This window comes from Danio rerio, chromosome 24 (genome assembly GCF_049306965.1).
Source record: "Danio rerio strain Tuebingen ecotype United States chromosome 24, GRCz12tu, whole genome shotgun sequence".
Lineage (NCBI taxonomy): Eukaryota > Metazoa > Chordata > Actinopteri > Cypriniformes > Danionidae > Danio > Danio rerio.
In genome coordinates this window covers 3,557,625-3,580,206 of record NC_133199.1, presented here as the reverse complement: position 1 = coordinate 3,580,206, position 22,582 = coordinate 3,557,625, and the positions used below count along the sequence as shown (strand labels likewise).

The following is a 22,582-nucleotide window of genomic DNA, read 5'->3' as shown; positions in this document are numbered from 1 at the left end:
TTAGTTCAGCAACGCTTGATGTCACCCATTCAGGCCCCGTTTACACTAGTACGTTTTAGTTTTAAAACGGCGTTTTAGAATGAAAACGATCCGCGTCCACACTCGCGTTTTACCCAGCGTTTCTGAACTGCTCTCCGTCCACACCAAAACGCTGAAAACGCACATCACGTGACCACACAGACGCTCCCGGGCAAGCGCTGCGCACCCCATGTACCCAGATGAGAGCTCTGCTAGTCGGACTTCTCATCAAGCATCTCCCGCTGGATCTAATCTCACTATATTTATTAAACGGGATATTTCATTCATCTTGTTGTCTTTATCTAACGACATATTCCCTGACTTTGGGCATTGGAATCTATTACTTGTTCTCAGGTAACGTGTTTTGGCTGAGCGCAAAGATAAGTTAATGATTAATGTAACCACGTACATTCTGTATATTGACTTATCGCTTGCCTTTATTTCCTATAATGTATAAACTTATTGTATGTTATACTTTTAAAATGGCCATTATCGATTAATAAAACTGATACTCAGCAAAAGAGAGGCTGTGTTTCGTATTTTCACTGAAATTGAAAGGAGGCAGTTGTTATCGGCTCCGTTTTGTTATAAATATCCAGACAGTGAAGATGACGCTCATCTTATACAGCACGGCGCCTCAACATGTCTGCTGTCTAAGTTGCTAATATTAAAATGAAAATAGGCAGTTCCTTAAATCATGTTTACATTTTATTGTTGAGAAAGTGAAACAACGAAGCCAGGGTGATGTGAATGAAGTTATAAAGTACACTGTTCCCTTTGAAGATTTACCCGTGTCCTCGGTATAGTCTGCTTTTCCATATCAAACTGAGAAGAAGAGACTGCAGCCTTGATCAAACTTGCGAAGTCTGAACTTACACGGAGATAATGCAGGACTGAACTGTGTGTTAGGCTACTTAATATTCAGGAAAAGCCCCAATCAGAGAGGCGAACGTCTGCAGCCCCGCCTCCGTTTTCAGATGTCTCCGTTTTCCATCATCCACACTGAGACGGAGCAGCAGCGTTTCAAAATGAAAACGGCCTCTCCAGCGTTTTCGAAACGCTCCGTTTTCGGCGCTCGAGAACTCCGGCGTAGTGTGGACGGTTGGCGTAACCGTAGCAAAACTTATGCGTTTTCAAACTAAAACGCATTAGTGTAAACGGGGCCTCAAAATGAAAGGGAAGCGTTGATGCTGACGCCCCGTGTGAATGGGCCGTCCCTCTCTTCACTATACCTAAAGCCAGTGTGTGGGAAGTGCATTAGCGCAGTTGTCCTGTGGCTGCCTTCGGATCATTAAAGTGGATGCTGCACATTGGTGGTGGTGTGGATAGTCCACTCATGATTCTAAAGCCCTTTAGGTCTGCTATAATGCACTATATAATAAATACACATTCCCTTGCATATCTATAAGCTAGTGGGCTCCAATATAGTAACAGTTCACATTTATAAAATGCTTGCAGTTTGTCACTACTTCCTAAATGCATCAAAGAATTTTTTGATGTCACCTCATACTTCAGTTTCCCATCAAATCTTCTGTCCAATCAAATACTCTCTAGTATCCCACATGCTCCGCCCCCTTCAAAACGCTTCTAATTTGCTTTTCATTTGATCAACTGCTCTCGCTGGCTCAGCTGTGCTAAAAACAAACCACTAAAGGATGTTTTAAAGAGGGAGGAGCTACTCTATGTCCCACCCTGTCTTTGTTCCAGATTAGATTACGCCAAACATCAAATTGAAAAAAAAAAGGCACATTTCAAAGCACTTTACAGGACCTTTAAATTTCATTACACAACAAAATAAGAATCTCCCTGACAATCAATCCACATCTAGTCAAAAGAACGTTATTTTATGTTGGTGTGGATGCTAATGTAGTTATATGTATAGTTCTTTATCTTGGTGTAAATCTCTCTTTAGTGGTGTAAAGGTAATGTAGATCAGGATGAAGAAGCATCTTTGCATGCAAACATGCTGAATGAGAACAACAACTGGGTCTTTTTTCACTTCAAGCTCGCTGTGAGTAAACTGAAAGTCTGACTTTGTTCTATTTAAAGACTTGCTTGTGTGCAGTCGAACGTGGACATACGTGAACATATAAATGCAAAGTGCATAAATCATTCAGTTAAACACTGAGGATTGAGGATATTTTAATGTAATTACATAAATGGTTTAAAAATAGAATAATTCTAGGGAAATGTTAAATCATAAGAAGTATTGTCATCACAATAACAACAACGTCACATATTTTCCCAGTATCCTGCAGCCCTGATTCTAATGCGCTTTGTCATGCATGAAACACTTTCAGACTCTCTAAACGTTTGCATTTACAAATTGGGAGACATTTTTGGTTACACACTGCTAAAACTTCAATGTTATCATAGACGGGAAATATAACACACACACACTTTAATTCAAGTAAATGGCATTTTGTTAAAGCTTCTTCTTGCCTAAAAGGCTGATTTAAGCTACAAAGAGACGTTTTTGTATTCGCTAAATAGGTTCTGTGGTTAAACAGCTATAGGGTTAATTCACTTTATTTGGCCTTGTGGGGAAATGGGTGGTTAAATTATGATCATGCTGTTACCACATGGTTTAATGCGTTTGGTTTAATTCTACTGTTATGCCAAAGGGCCTTAAAATGATTCCAGACTGAGCTGTAAAAGCTGCCAAGACCTTATTTTAACTAGTCATTTATTGGTGCTTTTATTGTCAAAGTACTCCTGAATTTACATTATAATATCAAGACTGGACTTTTACATTTTTGTGAGAAAAGCAATCCTTGCTGTGATTATGAGCTGTTAAATAGATATTTGTCGTCTTATTCAAAACTGTGAGTAATTTGTTTGTGAAAGTAATCGTGTTATTTATGTCTCCAGCATATGAAGAGTTACTTAATTAAGCTTACCACTTTGGTATGTTGAAATTTGTCTATTTTAATAGCAGTGTCTATTTAAAGACAACCAAGGTCTGTTAACATGATCATGAGTGTAAGAATGAATGGCTTTATTATGGAAAATGTCTCAGGAAGCCCTGAGGGATACCCACGTTTTCAGTCAAAAGCTATTTAAGATCATGACTGCGTGATACTGTAAAAATAGGCAATTCTTTCCCCCTTTAGATAGTAATTGTATGCATTTAACGACCATACTGAAATAAACAGGAAATATAGTTTTTTCAGATCTGATTAAATCTAATTCAGGCAAAAAATACTGTCTAGTGGTTCGAATTTGATACGCTCAGGGCTGTGCATTGACAATATATGTATTGTAGTGTTGTCAAAAGTGTTGATATTTTAATATGTATCCATACTGAAATATTTAAAATGGTGCGTTCTTATATGAGCCACACGCCTCCATTGTACATAATGAACTTGCACACGCAAAAGAAGTGACATGTGAACGTGATATGAACACATATTTGAGAAATAGAATTATCAGATATTTCACAATATAATTAAGATATTTATTTATAAATGCAGGACAGGGAATAAAGAAAAAAAAAAACAATATATACATAAATCATTGGGCACAATTGGCCTGTCACCAGGGAAACTTTAAAGAGATGCATCATAAATTGTCTTGTGAAAAATTTGACGCATCGCCATAAAAAATTTGAAATTATAATAGTATAAAATTTGGCATTCCAAATAATTGTCACATGATTAGGTGTTGCATAATAAAATAAATGCATCGCCATGTAAACTTTAGTAATGTGTTCTGAATAACAGTCACATAGTAAAACCGTTTCACGTACTAAAATGTATGCGTCGCCATAGAAACTTTAAAGCGATGCATTCTAAATAATGGTCACATGATAAAATGGTTTGTCACGTAATGCATCGCCATGGAAACTTTAAATCGATGGGTTTCAAATACCATGTGTCACGTGATAAAATTGTGTCACCATGCAAACTTTAAAGCGATGCATTACCAATAATGGTCACATGATGAAACGGTTTGTCATGTAGTTATGTGTCGCCATGGAAACTTTAAAGCGATGCGTTTCAAATACCATGTGTTACATGAGAAAATTCTGTTGCCATGGAAACTTTAAAGTGACGCATTCTAAATAATGGTGACATGATAAAATGGTTTGTCACGTATTGTATCGCCATGGAAACTTTAAAGCGATGCGTTTCAAATACCATGTGTCACGTGATAAAATTGTGTCACCATGGAAACTTTAAAGCGATGCATCATCAATAATGGTCACATGATGAAATGGTTTGTCACGTAATAATGTGTTGCCATGGCAACTTTAAAGTGATGCATTCTAAATGATCGTGATAAAATGTTTTGTCGTGTAATAATGCGTTGTGTGTCACTTGATAAAATTCTGTTGCTGTGGAAACTTTAAAGTGATGCATTCTAAATAATGATCGTGATAAAACCGTTTGTCACTTAATAAAATTCTGTTGCTGTGGAAACTTTAAAGTGATGCATTCTAAATAATGGTCACATGATAAAACATTTTGTCGTGTAATAATGCGTCGCCATGGAAACTTAATCGATGCGTTCTAAATAATGGTCACATGATTAAACGGTTTGTCATGTAATAATGTGTTGCCATGGTAACTTTAAAGCGATGCATTCTTAATAAAGATCACATAAACCCCTCCAGCGGGGTCAACGAGAGTAATTAGAACTTGTGTGTGAAAGGGGTTAAGATTTTTTGGTAAAGAGAGCCATTTCCTTGTATGGCTTCTGCTGTTGTCATTCTAAGTCGGTCGTCCCCTGAAGGAGCCCTATATAAGGCTTAATAAACTGATTTTGTATTTTCAGGGGCATGCGTGGCCATCCTGTTTAACACACTTACGTAAGCGGCGCTCGTTCTCTGCCTAAATCAACAGGCCTGGATTTCTCATCTAAACCCCACGTCAACATTAGCGCCGCATAATGACTATTGGACGATCATGTTTTGTGTGTTCAGCTGCTCTCATCATATGGCGTTTCTCATTGACTGGGGGTATGGGATATTTGAACCTTGGCCTATATTATGCACACACATATAAAGGTCTTCTTTAAAGATGATGAGTTGGTTTTAATCTTGAGTCTTGTGCAGATTAGGCAAACGTGTGCTATATTTGCCTATGGAGCACACATTTTTCAGTATTTTTCTTTGATGTAGTTCACCCTAAAAAGAAAAACCACCACCTCATTTACTCTCCCTTGTGTGATTTTTAACCCTTTGTGAGTTTCTTTTTTCTGTTTTACACAAAAGAAGATATTTTGAAGAATGCTGGTTGCTGGCATCTTCAATGACTTTAATAGGGAAAAAAGTCAATGTTAATTTTCAAAATGGCGTCATTGTGTTCAACAGAAGAGCGAATCTCAAACAGATTTTGAAGGGTGAGTGAATAATGCCAGAATTAACTTTTTTTGTTGAGTGTACTCTTCCTTTATTTTTTTTTTTAGAGGATTTTCAGCATCTGTATCACAATGTGCGCATCCGCAATAGTCATATTTCTGAGTCTGAGCTGTTAAATCAGTATAATTATTGACCAGATTTTGAAAACATTCATGATTTGTGAAATTTTTGCAACATTTAACCATAAAATCACCAAAACATTTATTAATTATGTGTATTTTTATAATTTAATTCAGTTTTAAAATATTCCGGCATAAGAAATTACATTTCTAACTTTAAGGAAGATTAATTGCGTGCCTGCGTGTGTGTGTGTATATGTATGTATATATATATATATATATGTATGTGTGTATATATATATGATATATATATATATGATGAAGACTATATGGTATTATTTTACATTTCGGTTATAAAATTTGTGTATCTAAATATTGCTTAACTTCCAGAACATAAATCGCTGTATATTTTATTTTTACAATATTGTTGCTCTACTGTATTTTTTACTCTTTGTGATTGGTTTATTATATTGTATGTAGATGCACTTCTTTACAAAAGTATCCCAATGTATCAAAGATTATGATTTCTTTCCAAACAGACCCATTAATTTTATCTGGTGAAATTATATATTCAATATCGCAATATATATTGTCGAAAAAAAAACATTGCAATGTCAGTTTTGTCAATATTGTGCAGTCTTAAAAAGTATAGTTCATCCCAAAAAAAGGGACATTTTTAAGATTGTTGACGCTGCTCTTCTACTAGAAAAAAAAATATACAGCTGTGAAATTCCTGCTACTAAAGCACCATAAAAGTTGTTTATAGGATTCATACAGTATCCAGCCTATTTTTAATCTGTAAGTAGTCTTTCTAAGCAGTTTTCTGTCAATGTGGGACTTCCAATTTATTAACTTTTATAATTAATGAATTACAAGAATAAAAAAACTGCATTGAGGTAGAACTCATTTGTGAAACGACCCAGTAAAAATAATGATTAAGATGAATTAGAATGAACAAAAATGTCACAGATTGTACGGCTAAAATAACTGCAAACTACTGACAGTGAACTGAGCAATTCCAGCTTTATGGATGTGCAGAGTTTACAGTATAAAACATACTTTGTAGAAATGCTGTGAATTAAGCTGCACAACCTAAAAGAATTAATGCTTATAAAAAGGATATGAGCTGACTCGCTATAGAACAAAAATTATTGATTTTATTTAACATTTTTGCATTTATAAGGGAAAAGGCTTGATTATGAAATTGCCACTTGTGTGACTTTAATAAATCAAATATAATTGTCTGAAAACACTGACAGACTTTTGAGTATTTTTACTGTACTGTAAAATACAAGCTTACACAAACCTAGATAGGGTTTCGATATTTTGGTGAAAACTTTATTTTTTCCATGATAAGGTTAACGTTTGCATGAAATCGCTCATGAGAATCTTAGGTCCCACTTAATATTAGGTGGCGTTAACTAATATGTACTTACATTGAAATTAATCATTTGTTGCAATGTACTCATTGTGCAAATACATGTTTTTACATTATACTTATGATTAAATACCTGCATGAAATTACATCTGAAATTAAATCCTGTACTTACATTTATAATTGCACTGTTGACCATCCCTTACCCTCAAATGTACCCATACAACAAACACCAACCTGATTTCAGCAATGTTCCTGGATGAGCATTTATGTTGATCCTGGAACAACATACCAATCAGCCAATCAGAATGAAGGAATACATTTACAGTATGTGTTTAGTTTAGGCTTATGGTTAGATTTATGCACTTCTACATGATTGTTATCCAACTATTATTCCCCTTTATTTAAAGTAATGGTTGGGTTTAGGGGTAGGGAGTAGGTATGGATTACATTTTCCAACAAAAATGATGTTTCAGGATCTCATCATACTTGGCAAAATCATGACGTGCATACCCCAAACCTGTCCCAAAAGCCTGGTTTATACTTCTGCATCAAGTGACCGGTGTAACCCACAGCGCATGCAACGCGTGTAGCTGTGCATTTATACTTCTGCGCGCTGTCTCTGTCGATCTGCATTAACACTTCCGAAACACTAGTTGGCAGTGGTGTAAATGTTCCTCTGTGTCGAGTTTCTTTGCTGCTGTTTTGCTTTCCTGAACGCTTCCTGGATGTACAAGTGGCTCAAACTCGCTCATTTTGAGGCAGGAACCGGCGGACGTGCAACAAATTTAACTATGAGGTAAACACAAAACAAAACTTTCCATCCGGAGATCCTTCACGGGACTCCACACTTGTAAACAATCGCTCCATTGGGCTAGCGTCACTCGCGCGGCTCTCGGTCCCGCCCAGACTCGTCAGCGCTACCAAGCCGACCAATCATAGAGCTTGCGCTACGCGTCGTTGCGACGTGTAGTTAAATTTTTTGAGAGGTGCACGTCAGTGACGCCGACGGCCACGACGAAGGGCTATGCGTCAGCCCTGTAGAATACGCCGGCGTTTGACGCAGAAGTATAAATCAGCCTTAACCCTACTGTTATCCCACTTCAAAAGCATTGGAAGTGTTCCGAATTGCATTACAAGTACCTACTATTAGTTTGTGAATAGTATATAATGCCATGTAAAATAAAGTGGGAGCAAAGATTGTTTAGGAACTGTAAAGTGAATTGAGTATAGGTTGAATACCTTCCTCAGAGAACTGTTCAAATGTTCACTCTGTGTGTAATCGTGCTTTAGTAGTTAAGTGACCAACACATCACTTTTCAGATCTGCTTCTTCTGGTCCATCAGTGTGTGTGTCTGTGTGTCAAAGGAAGTGAGGCGGCGCTGGAGGGGGAAACACACAGATTGCATTCCAGCAGGCTCCAGAGCTCTGTCATTTGAGCTGTCTGTCAGAGGCATTGGGTTACAGCGTCTGCAAGCTTTTTTGTCGATTAACACTTACTGCTTGTCTACCAGGCCGACCAGTTTTCACCATAGAAACCGCTTTCTTGGTAGCACTGCTGGGTCAGTGATCATTGAATGGAATTTGAAAGTTTGTGACGTTACCTGTGCTTGAAGCAGTGTAAGTGTATTGCGAGTTCAGTTGAGGATCACATTACTTTGTTATTAGCTCATCTTGAGTCAGACATGACAGTTTCAGTGGAAGCTGTTGATCGGAGAAAAACAGACTGAAACAGTTGCACTTGTGTGAATCATTCAGTTCAAGTTGTGAACTGGTTTAGTTAGATAATACGGAAAGAATCATCCCATAAGATGATGGATTAATGAATCGTGCATTGCTCACTCGTGCTTTTTCCGAGCTGAGTTGGGATGTTTCTCTTATCTTTATATATATAGTTTGGGTAATTTACTTTAATGTTGGGCCGCACAATATATCGTGTCAGCATCGATATTGCAGTGTGCACATCTACAGAATTCACATCACAGAAAGTACAATGCTGAGTTTATATGATGGGATTATAGCTGAGCAGGAGCCACAGATCAGAACACACAAGACGTTTGGAGTCACTAAAGAGTTTAGCCATAATTGAGTGCATGTTTATCATTTGAATGTGTTTATAAGGCCTCTTACTGTGACTTTAAAGCATTCAGGCACACAAACTTGTACTGTTGGTAGCTAATAAAGACGGATTTATTGAATTATTTATACAGTGGAGACTATTCAGTGTTTGATTGTATAAATAAGTGTATAAAATGTTTTAAAAATTTTGTTTAAAAAGTCAGTGTTGTTGCAGTGTTTGTACAATTAATTATTCTGTACCTGAATAATGTGATCTAAAATATTTCACTTCTATCTTCCCAATAATATTCCAGAACAATCCCAAATTCATTCATTCATTTTCTTGTCGGCTTAGTCCCTTTATTAATCCAGGGTCGCCACAGCGGAATGAACCGCCAACTTATCCAGCATGTTTTTACGCAGTGGATGCCCTTCCAGCGGCAACCCATCTCTGGGAAAACAATCCCAAATTTGTTTAAATTTATTTAAAAAAATGAAAGGCTAAATTAATTAAAAAGAGCTTTTCAAGCTATCTGGTTAAATTGTATTCATATGGCAAAATATATGGGAGCAAAACAAAATATGGCAATGTTCAACTTTTCCAATGTCGTGAAACCCTATGTCATATGTTATGCTGTGTGATAAAGTTTACCCAAGGGTACTAATGTACAGATTATTGAAGTTTACCCACTTTTTTCAGAATCCATTCATTACAATTTAAATTGAATTTACAAGTTATTTATAACTTAATACTGTAAATATTAAAGTAGAAAAAGTTATTTACTAATATTTTGCTGTTTATATTTGGGGAAAAATGACCATCATCATCATGATCATCATATGATGTATTCATAAACTAATTTGTCTCTATAACCCTCAAAAAAGTTTGCTATCTTGAAGAAAGTGCCAGAAATATTGGCCTATATTATCACTATTGCACAGCACTTTGTAAGTGAATAATAAATTACTAATAATACTATTGATAAATAAAATGCTCAACTAAAGGGTTTATCCTCAAAATCTTTGCAAAATTTAAAAATAAATGCAATTTACAGAGTTACTGACAATGTATATGGATTAATATCGAAACAAAAAAAGTATAAATATAAACAACTTTTTTTTTTATCTAAAACTGAGAAGTGCAGAAAATATGGGGAAAATTTGTCATACTAAATGCCATGGAGACCATTAAATTAATTGGAATAAAATTTTTGCGTTTAAATACTGTATTACTCCCTAGAAAAACTTAAAGCACTGTTTATTTAACTTTTAATTTTGCTCCATTGTATTCATACTCTAAATGCATGTATGTTATTATATTCTATGTGCATGCATAGGGCGACGCAGTGGCGCAGTAGGTAGTGCTGTCGCCTCACAGCAAGAAGGTCGCTGGTTCGAGCCTCAGCTGGGTCAGTTGGCGTTTCTGTGTGGAGTTTGCATGTTCTCCCTGTGTTCGCGTGGGTTTCCACCGGGTGCTCCGGTTTTCTCCACAGTCCAAAGACATGCGGTCCAGGTGAATTGGGTAGGCTAAATTGTCTGTAGTGAATGAGTGTGGATGAGTGTGTGTGGATGTTTCCCAAAGATGGGTTGCGGCTGGAAGGTCATCCGCTGTGTAAAAAAAACATGCTGGATCAGTTGGCGGTTATTCCGCTGTGGAGACCCCAGATCAATAAAGGGACTAAGCCGAAAAGCAAATGAATGAACGAATGAATGAATGAATGAATGTGCATGCACTGCATAGAAAAAGAGTAGATTACGCCAGTCACTCTAAATGAATGAAATCTTTCCAAATAAAGGCATTTAAATCACCTTTTGAAATGATACTTATGGTAATATATGATCACAGCAAAACAAAATATCTCAATATCAGATTTTCCAATAACGTGCAGCCCTAGCGCCAGCTCGTATGTGAAGAATAAGGTTGAATACGGCATGAGGAGTAAAATGTGTGGTGTTTTTCATTTTTGGGAGAACTATTCCTCAAGTGTATGCAAATTTTTTGACTGGTCAAGCCTGTGTATGTTTATCAGGCCCTGGTGGCGAACTGAAACGTTGCAGCAGATTATAGAGGAAGTGGTGAGCGAAGCCATCATCCTCTCACCTCAGCTACACACAATAGAAAGGAAGCTGTGCATTCGTAAAACTGCAGCAGAAAGTGTCAGGTGCGGTTGAGCTTTATTGCCGCAATGGTTGCAGATCTGCTAAAACAGCTGTAGACCTCATTTGTTTTGCTTTGCACTAGTGTGCACTCTTCTTTTTGAATGTTCAGGTTAGTAGTAACAGGTTCCGTGGGAGTGTTGAAACCCTTCAGCAAGATAACCTGTCATGATCGTACTGTAAAGAGGATATGATGTCAAAAAGTTCCTTATGTCCAAGACTGGAAGACGTCACTAATAAACCTGTGGTTGGTGGATGAGGTGAGCGTTCAGTCAAATCTGTATTAGCATGTCTTTAATTGATGGCCTGAATAGCTCTGAGCTGTATTGTTAAACCTAGGGAGCTATATCACCCCTTTATCGGCTGCTACATTCTAAGATGTATCCTCAAAAGTTGACATGGAGCTTTTTACCACAACAATAAAGCTCTGCAGAGGAGACTGACTCGAGTATTGTTTATAGTAGGGCAAGAGTTCAAATTCCAATTAATGTTAAACATATTAAAAATGTCTGTGATCAGATCTGCTCAGCTTGTAAATGTTCAGTGCGGTCTCTACTCTCTTATTTCATTAGCGACTGATGTTAGTATGCTGCTACGCTAGTGTTGTATTCGGCAAATTGAAGGAGTTCAGTTTGTAAACGAGTAGTTTAGTGCAGTTCGTGAACTCTTTTAACAGATTAATTGAAAAGGATTTGTGCAAGGAAGTGTTTTTCACTACTTTCAGATCAGGATGTATGCAGATATTGATCTGTTTAGTTTCAGAGCCAGGTAATTCAAGAGCTTCATTAAAGAGGGTTTCTCTTACAAGTTGTACACAGTTTTTTTGTAATGAGATGTAGCGACGTTGACATCCGCTGTTCTTTGATTCCAGTTTAATCTCATGCTAGCATGTTGCTACTTTTTTGTGAGCTTGTTGTTAACCAAATACTTTATTAGTCTGTCTTTAATTGGTAGCCTGAAGAGCTGGGAGCTGTACGGTTAAACCTATTTAGCTATATCTCCCATTTATAGGCTGCTACCTGCTAAGATGGAACCTCAAAAGTTGACATGAAGCTTTTTACCACACAAATAAAGCTCTGCTGAGGAGATTAAATGTTTGACTCGAGTATTATTGTGTAGTAAGGTAAGAGTTCGCGATTCCAATTAATGTTAAACGTATTAAAAATATCTGTGATCAGATCTGGTCAGCTTGTAAATGTTCAGTGCGGTCTCTATTCTCTTATTTCATTAGCGACTGATGTTAGTATGCTGCTACGCTAGTGTTGTATTTGGTAAATTGAAGGAGTTCAGTTTGCTAACGAGTAGTTTAGTGCAGTTCGTGAACTCTTTTAACAGTTAAATTGAAAAGGATTTAGGTAAGCAAGTGTTTCTGCTTTCAGATCAGGATGGATGCAGATATTGATCCGTTTAGTTTTGGAGACAGACTAATTCAAGAGCTTCATTGAAAAGTGGGTTTCACTTACAAATTGTACTTAATTTATTTGTAATGAGGTGTAGTGACGTTGACATCCACTGTTCTTTGATTCCGGTTTAATCTCATGCTAGCATGATACTTCATTTTGTTGATGAGCTTGTTATTAACCAAATCCTGTATTAGCATGACTTTAATTGATGGCCAGAAGAGCTCTGAGCTGTACGGTTAGATCTAGTGAGATGTCACTTTAGTGCAGTTTGTGAAATGTTTTACCTTATTCTTCAATGCGGAAGAGCAATTATTTTAGAACTTTGCACCATTAGGTTTACACCATTACTCCAGTTTTATTGTATTCATTGGTCAACTCCTAACAAACAGTGGAGCTTCTGTACAAAGAATAGTATAAAAGTTTCTCTCAGTGCTTCTCTTCACTTATCTTTATCTCTTTTTTTTAGCTTCATACTTGATCTCATGACTTGGCTTTAGCATTTATAAATGATTTCTAAACACTTGTGAAGCTCAAGCACACGATGAAAATGAACCTGTGGGACAAACCCGAACGCATCTGTGCCGTTTCACCCCCAACTCAAACGAGCGAAAGGTTTCTGGGACGGCAGAATTTAGGGCTGAGAGAGACAGATGGAGAGGGAGGATTCCAGCTCTCGTGGCCTCAATAGTATGACTCGAGCGCAGATGCAGATGTTTTGTTGTTGTGTGTACCGCACAACCTCTCCCTTGAAGTGCATCTTTCCTTTTTAGCATCAGTCCAAAAAGCTTGAAGAGCGCAGATGCACACGGTCGGAGGTTTTCTTCAAGCTAATGCGTTTGTTCTGTCAGGCGGCAGCATGAAGGCGCTGAAATGAGCTCTTGCTTCTGAGAAGTGCTGCCCTCTGTGCCTTTTTTGTGTTGATAAAAGCTGGCATCTTTGCTTTTTTAGTGTGCAAAGAGCTGCTTATCTGGAGCTTGAAGATTTCATTCATCTTTTTTCTGTGTCTGCAACGTGGCTTATGGGCTCTGTGAAGTTCTGGCTTTTGAGCCTCTAGACAAACAGTTTCCCTCATTTTTCATCACGAAAAAGTAAATGTAAAACTGAAATGAGTTTAAGTGACAGGAAATTAATGCATGATTACGTCAATGTTTGGAGAAGTGACAGAAAATGAGTGAATGATTATATTAACATTTGGCTGGGTTGTGAGATGTTACGCCCCATCACACAGGGCTTCAGCGTCAATGCTTGACTGAAGGCGTGTCTGAAGTTAGGGCTAACGCAATCGCCAAATCGTCAGCCAATGAAATTCAGTCAGCAAAAGGCCACTGTCTAGCTGGTGTATTTGCATAGAGCGATCTGTATGCTGACGCTTCCGGATCCACAATGCAGTTCGGCAACGCCTGACTTCACCCATTCAAAGTGAATGTTAAGCTTTAGGGATGTAACAATATTGTAAATACCGTCATACTGCAATAGTAGTTTTTTTCAATATTACCGTAGAGCATGACACAATAAAACTATATTTCTGAAAAAGGTTGGCTTAGGCGAATGAAGTGAACGGGAGGTAGCGGGAACTATAATTACCATCAGCCTAGGCGTGGCCATCATCCTTTGCGGTCTGTTGTCACTACAGATCCAGTAATGCGGAAAGGGAGTGTGTTACTTGTAGTGGGGAAGAAAAAGAGCTGTATATCATCGAACCTAAAGCGGGTTTTAAATCGGATGTGTGGAAGTGTTTCGGTTTCTTTCTAAAAAGATACGAAAAGGAGAAAAGGTGACAGACAAAGACAATAACAGTATGCAGGCACTGCCAGACTGTGGTGAAATATAAGTTAGGGAATACGACTAAAAACAGTCATCCCTAGTAGGCGTTAAAGCTGACGCCCCTGTGAATAGCGTTAGAATGTAAAGTGATTTCATATTCATTTGAATTATATTAAATTGAAGTAAAATGTTTCAGATAACTTTGAGAATTGTCAAAATATTTGTGAAATAAAGCTCCGTTCTGGATCATTCAGACGGAGTAACATTATAATTGTAATTGGTTATTTTTATAATGTAACTCCCGCAAATTACGAGGGACCACTGTATTACTATATAATACTATAAACTCATGAAAGTTTGTTTGTTTGTTTGTTTGTTTTTTTACAGCTATAAAATTTATTGTAGCATTTTTTTTATTTTGTTATTATTATTTTTTATTATCACGATCAGAGCGACGCAGTGGCGCAGTAGGTAGTGCTGTCGCCTCACAGCAAGAAGGTTGCTGGTTCGAGCCTCAGCTAGGTCAGTTGGCGTTTCTGTGTGGAGTTTTAATGTTCTCCCTACGTTGGCGTGGGTTTCCTCCGGGTGCTCCGGTTTCCCCCACAGTCCAAACACATGCGGTACAGGTGAATTAGGTTGGCTAAATTGTCCGTAGTGTATGAGTGTGTGTGTGAATGTGTGTGGATGTTTCCCAGAGATGTGGCTGGAAGGGCATCCGCTGCGTAAAAACTTGCTGGATAAGTTGGCGGTTCATTCCGCTGTGGCGACCCCGGATTAATAAAGGAACTAAGCCGACAAGAAAATGAATGAAAGAATGAACTATTACGATCATGGCCTTTTTTGTTAGTGTAAGTAATGCTAAATGTGTTTCTAGGCCTGTCAAGATATCTATTTTTTGTTGTAAGAGATATTAGCGCAAAATATATTGCGATTAAATGATATTATTGTCATTTCAAGACCATTTTATGCCACTCACTATATAATAACCGAATCACAATGGATGTAATAACATCACAATGCAAGTCCACTCTTCCATAGGAACACATCATAGTTTATTCTTAAGAATATTTTATTTAATTATAGTAATTTTAATAATGAGGAATCAGAATGTGAAAAGCCATATCCTAAATAAATATTAATAAATGTTAACTAAAAAGTAACAGAGGCTGCGATATCCAGATCTATTTTCAGTCGTGAGGTGCCCACATGAAAATTTACTGTAGTAATTTATAGTAAACACTAGAGTGTTTATTTAACCGTACTGACACTGACACTTCCTATAGAGATAGAGATGTTGGACAATCAGCTTTTTATGGATGGGCGATATATATTGCATCACCAAAAGTGATTGTGGTCATGTCCATGTGTTGTACTATATATTGATTATCATTATCTGTTTCTCAAAACATCAACAAGGAAAAGCAACAGACCACAGGCCCTTTAAAGAGTGAAAGTAGCTGTACTATAAAGAGAAAAGGGCTTTATTGATGGGAATATGATGGTTAGATCAGTGTGTGGTGTGTGATTGGCCCTGGCTTTGTGTTCTCTGGCTGTGAACTCCAGCTATGCGGAGGGAGTGAATGCACTGTTGGCTTTGTCTGCTGGATTTGAGGAGTGTCTCTCTGGCTGTCTCTGCTCACTGTTGTTAACTTTGCCTCCCAGCGTTCATTAATCTAATTAGTGAAGCTGCTCCAGGTTTGAAGCTCCTAACAGCACATGATAAAATGAGTCTGGTTCAGATCGCTCTTTGCAGGGGAGTTAATCAACAGATGTGTGCACGTTTCAGATGTATGAAGGTGAACTGCAAATAAAGGTATTTTCAAAAATAGTATTAAATGTAAGAAAATGTATATTACAATAATAAATTCTCATGGAGAATGTTAGTGCTTTGTAATAGTAACTAATCACGTACAAAATAAATTTTATTTACAGAATTTATATGCATGTACTGTGTGTATTTATGTATTTATACACATATTTATGTATTTATACACATATATACACACTAAAATATTAACATTTAGATTACAATTTTTATATATCTTTAAATTTTATATATTAATTTGAATTATAATTAGTTTTAATAAATAATTATAGTTGTATATAATGAATAATAGTAATACTAATATATATATATATATACATATATTAAATAAATTATTTATATATATTATTTAATTATATACTATTATTATTTTTAATATTATATATATATATATATATATATGTAATAATAATAGTATATAATAAAATAATATATATATAAAATAATTTATTTAATATATGTATATATTTATTTATTTATTATATGTGCAAATATAATGAATATATATATATATATATATATATATATATATATATATATATATATATATATATATATATATATATATATATATATATATATATATATATATATATATATGCACACAAAATTATGCAAACACAAATGTTTATTTTGTGTTGAATTTAGTCACAAATAATCATTTAACAGCACTAGCTTATATCGTTTCTGTGTTCCAAAACTGTTGATTCCTAAATAGTGATTAAAATAATTCCAACTTACATTATTAATGTTTTCCTGTTAATCAATAGTGCAAAATACGATTAACAATAATTGCTTTATCAATGCATTATTTAGCAACAACAACTGCAAACGATGTAGTCGGGAATACCGATGGTCTCCTCAGTAATTTAGTTTACTTTGATTTGCTTAAATGGAGCTTGCTAACTCCAATTTTATTTTGTCTCTTGTGTTTTCAGTTTATCGGATTCCCCCATTGATAAAGTAAAGGAAATTATCTTTTTAACAACATCTCTGATTGGAAGATAAGAAGATACTTAACCACAAGCACTGAGCAATATGAACGAATATATTGTCTCTTTTTTTATCTAAAAATTACTATTGTTTTTATTTTATTTTTTTTTTGGGGGGGGGGGGCACTACTGGCTGTATTTTAATTTTTTATTTATTATTATTATTTTTTATAACAAATTTCTTGCGCACAGTCGTGCATTAATACTTCTGCGTGTTGTTTGTGTTGCTCTTCGATTAGGGTTGGGTCGATAGACGATGCCATCATCCATATCCGATGGCCGATAGACATCACAATGCCGAGCATTGCGATCCTCACGCAGGCCCCGTATACACCAATACGTCTTCGTTTTAAAATGGCATTTTACAATAAAACGATCCACATTCACACTGGCGTTTCACCTACCTTTTCTGAACAGATCTCCAACCACATTATACCATTGAAAACGCACATCACGTGTCCACACACACACTCTGGCATGAGCTGCAGTGTATGCGCACGTCTAGGCTCCAGGCGGTCAGCAGGTGCTTTGAGCACAAAACCTCAGAGAGCAGTGCACGTTGGACAGTTTTTCAAGGATGTACTGCTGGATGACGTCTCACTATAGTTGCTAAATATGATATTTAATTAATCTTGTCTCTATCTAATGACTCTTCGGTCTTTTGAATCTATCAGGTAACGTGTCACAGTATCAGTACTCTGCCTCAATCTTTCACTTTCACGTTTGTACTTAGTAATTTTAGCGAGACATTGTACAATGGCAAATTTGTCGACATCGCCCAACCCTATCTGTAATCATGGGGTAAACACAAAACAAAGGTTTCCATCTGGAGCTCCTTCATGGGACTCGACACTTGTAAGTGATGCCAAGCTGACCAATCACAGAGCTTGCGCTAAACATTGTTGTGATGTGTAGTTAGATTTTTTGAGAGGTGTGTATCATTGTCAGCCACAGTGAGGGCTATGTGACAGCGCAAAGGCTGTGCTGGAAAAATAAACCAGCCTTAACAGTATTCAGGTACAGATATAAACTAATCAAATGCACAATGAAGTTGTGTAATCTCTATTCAATAATTATTTTAACAAAATAGGCACAATTGGCGTGCAAATTGTTCTTGTTTTGGGTTCATCTCTGGTACTCTTTAAGCAGCTTTCAGTGTTAATGTTAGGCTTATAAATGAATTAGTTGTTTTTTAATTTGTGGTTATTTCTTTTTAACCCATGTGCTCAGTATGATGCATTTCAAATAAATCAGCGTATCCTGCTTTCGCTGTCTGCACTGTACTTTTGGATCTGCCTTTTCCCCTCACCATCTTCCTGACCCACGTTTGGACAATGGACAATCGCTGGCCATCGTTCTAGAGGAAATGATCTCTCGCTTTGACTGCACAGAGATCATTTGACTATAAACCGTCTTCTGGCAGTCGGCGCATCGAGGCCCTAAAACAATGGTCATCTTCATCAGATATTTATTCAGCCAAATGGCACACAATCGCTGTGGGATTGTTGGGATTGTCTGTGACATGTAAACAGTTGCTCATTCCTTGTGTTTATCTGAGAGTTTGCCCAACAGCGCCGCCACCAGTGTACACGCCATACACTTTAGATAAGAGATGTGTGTTAGACTGAGTTTTTTCCAAATTCTCTCCAGTCTTTTTCCATTAGTTGTGTTACTCTGAGTTGTTTTTGTGTTAAACTAATGAGTTTGTTTTTTTTCATAGGTCTGCCTAAGATCATCTCTACTAGGATATCCACAGCTTTGATGCAGCACAGGTAAGCATTACAGCTGCTGTTTGGATATGAACTTTAATGTGAAAAGTAATATTTAGAACCAAACCCAAGTTAACCTTGCTTCATTATGTTAGGGGTAAAGTAAATTTAGGAAGTTGTTAATGCAGAATAAAGCCAGGGTGTCCTCAGGGTCTTAATATCTTAAATTTTAAAAACTAAATATTAGGCCTTAAGGTCTTAAAGTTACTGAAATGTCTTGGTGTAGGTCTTAAATCCTTTTAAACAAATCTTAATTTCCCCCTGTCCATGTAAAGTTACCCTATCTGGCTGACCAATCACCAACAATTCATCTTAATAAAAACTTTTAACATAAGGTAAATATCTCTCTTTTAATTACATTTCTTTTAATTAAAGAGGTAAAAAATACCTTACAATAACATTTGTTTAAAAGTTATCCATGCATTTTAGACACTATTGTTCAAACATTTAATTTATTATAGTTAAAAAAAAACTTAATATATGTGCTTAAGAAATAGCCAAATTAAAATTGTTTTGAGGCTAGTAATTTTTTTTTCATTGGCCAAACCGTGCCATTTGAAAAGTGTTTAGCTCTGCACAAGTCTGAAATTTCATACATAATGGTTTTTAAAGTCTTACATTTTTGCATGGTGACACCTGACAGGTTGAAACCGTAGCACTGTTGTATTTTGTGAAAACAGCCATGCTGGATGGACTTTTTCCCACTTATTCCATGGCTACTTGCCACAAAACATAAAAATTAGACACACAGCAATGTTCTGAGGAAGAAGAGCTTATTCATTCTTTAACTGAACACAAAGCTGGCAGAAATTAAAATAGGTGATGGAGTATACACTAACCTGCACATTATTCAGTCACAAGATGCTGCCAAAGAGTCAAAAAAAAACCTTTAAAATTGACAGAAACAAAGACAGCTGATGGAGTATACACTAACCTGTGCATTATTCAGTCACAAGATGGCGCCAAACAGTCAAAAACAATAGCGTGACAGACTAGCAGATACATATAAATGTGAATGCAGGTGTGTGGGTGGAACATTTTCACTGACAGTCAAGGTGATACGAAGTTCTCAGATGAGCCTGTGTTATTTAGAGGTTGTTATCTTAGGTTAACATACCATAGAATGTCATGACAGACCAATCAGAATTGAGTATTCCAGACAGCCGTGTAATAAATTAGCAATGTCACACGATTAGCAATGCGATATGGCGGTATATAGGCTCTGGTGGGAAGCTTGCATTGGCTTGAGTGCCTTAGTGTCTCACCAATGATTATATACAGCCATATCGCACTGCTACGAGTGTGAAATTTTGTTCATACAACAGTTTTAAGGCATAATCGTGCATATAAAAAAGAAAATTAAACACAGAGAGTTTTAAAAACCCTTTTGTAAGAGGTACTACTTTCTTCCCGTGTTCTGTCATACTATCACGATATCAATTAAACAGTATTATTGCCATTTTAAGGCCATTTTACGTCATATATATATAAACGAAGTAAACAATAAAAACGTTATTGTTTTTTAAATGTATAAGTGATATATATTGCATCACCAAAAACGATTGAGGTCCATGTGTTGTACGAGAATTTGATATATTGATTATTGTGAAAGGCCTAGTCATACTGTCATTATCACATGACATACCCACATCAGTTGCGTCGCTTCAGTCTGAACTGTAAATTCTTTTGTATGGCATCATGGGATGGATACTTTTTTCGAATATAGGTCATTTGGGTACTGTTTTTTGAATATTAGTGGGAAAGCATGTGATTTTTGCATGCAGCTACTGTCTTCATGAATGAATCATTGACTTGCTTGATTCATGGATTTGTTCAGAATTTAGACACTTCAGTGTTGCTCTGAGATGCACAAAATCAGCTTTGTTTAAATTCCTTATTTACATGGTTTAAGAATTACTTATAAATTGAATTCTCAGGTGCCCAAATAGTTGTCTTGTAAACAATGGGCAAGATGCTTATTTAAAAACATGGATTCAGTTTTAAGTTCTAAATGGTCTGTAAACGCCCCCAAGCTTACAAGCTTCATATGAGTTTTTACAAATGTGTCTATTAACTTATTCATGTGAGTCTAGTCATTCTTCATGTTGTAGTTGTGGTCAACGTTTTTGTCGCTGGAGAGAATTTGTTTAATGCAGCTGATGAAAACATGAGTGCAGAGACCTTTAGAAAGTAGGTCACCTATGCTGTGGCCTGAAGATGCTCATGAGAAGGTGAGCAGCGACGTTAATCCATTCTGACAGCAATCTTTGCTGTTCTGAGCCCTGTAGGCCCGATAGTCATCATTGTGTGTTTGAGAAAGCTACCTGGACGTGTCCTTCAAGCTCAAATGGTCTTCAGATCGCTGTTGTTGTAATACAGCATTGTCATTTTCGATCCGTCATGTCAAGCTTAGTCATCCAGTTGAACATCAGGATTTCTACAAGTTTCAATTTCACTTTAGCTTGTTCCAAGCAGATGTCAGTATTTGTTATCAATGAGTTCAGCTGAAGACGTTTTGTTGGTTCTCCAAAAAGCAATTTGACTTTAAAATGAGATGTTGGAAGAACTTTCTGTTCTCAAAGATTTTCCTAAAGGGTTACTTCATCCCCAAAATTTAAATTCTGTCAAAAAAAAGCCCCTCACGCCCTCATTCCTCAGTCTGACCTCAGGGTACCAAGTACTGAACCGACACCTGAGTGTGTATCTGTAGAGACCGTTGCTTATACTGCTATTAGGCCTGTCCGATGCCAGAATTTTTACAGTATCATCAGAAAGTATTTCCAAAAATGAATATCTGTATTAGAACAAGCCTATTAAACCTATTTATCATTGTTTTATTAAGACTTTATAAAGACAATGTGTTGGAGCATGTAATCTCAACTCATGGCAAGTGGAATGGGACAGCTGCATAAATAATCAAACTACAAGAAATCAACCCAAATATGCATGAAAGACACTTCTCAAATGCTATTTTTGATAACAGGCATGAACAGACATTCACACCAGATGCTGTATTGGTCACTGTAGGTATTTTGTATTTAGTGAATGATGAACCACCAACATGTAATTACAGTCAAGCTGCTTTCACCATAAAACATACATTATTTTATTACAATGGGAAAGTTTGAGTAACATTAGACAAGATTTTATAATGAAATCACTTTAGATGTTTTTAAAATGGCTGAATTTTTAGTTATTTATTAATTATTGAATTGAAAAAATAATATTAAACTTTTTAATATTCAGTGTTTGTGAATTGTATTTATTTCTATGTATATATTTGTTTGTGTATCATCTCATTGAAATTATGAAGTTGTTCTTATCATGTAATGTTTTTGTGCATATTGATCTTGCAGTGAGATAGCTGATGATTGAATTACTGTCTTCCTCAGTGTTGAAATAAATCCAAGATGACGGAAGAGGTGATTGTCATCGCCAAGTTTGATTACATGGCCCAGCAGGACCAGGAGCTGGACATCAAGAAGAACGAGCGTCTGTGGCTCTTGGATGACTCCAAGTCCTGGTGGCGTGTGAGAAACGCCACCAACAAGACGGGCTTCGTCCCATCCAACTACGTCGAACGGAAGAACAGTGCCAGGAAAGCCTCAATCGTCAAGAACCTCAAGGACACATTAGGTAAAAACCCAACTTCTGCTATGCTTCCACCCACCTATTTTAATGCCCATTTTGCATATGCTCATAAAAAAACGGTTGATGGAAACGTCAAGATGCGATTAAGTTTTGAAAATGCGCATAAAAAACATAGGATCAACTTTTTATTTGATAAAAGATGTGCATAA

The 22,582-nt window shown here is 36.5% G+C and overlaps 1 protein-coding gene across 15 annotated transcripts in view; it reads left to right on the top strand.

Annotated features, from left to right (window-relative positions):
• Positions 1 to 22,582, top strand: part of nck1b (NCK adaptor protein 1b) — a 165,297-nt gene that overhangs the window by 115,675 nt on the left and 27,040 nt on the right. For all 15 annotated transcript variants that reach the window (XM_073941382.1, XM_073941386.1, XM_073941384.1 and 12 more), the window contains 2 exons: positions 18,734 to 18,785; positions 22,175 to 22,418. In XM_073941382.1, the coding sequence (XP_073797483.1) occupies positions 22,193 to 22,418 (226 nt within the window). In that variant the 5' untranslated portion in view covers positions 18,734 to 18,785; positions 22,175 to 22,192. The remainder of the gene's footprint in view (positions 1 to 18,733; positions 18,786 to 22,174; positions 22,419 to 22,582) is intronic.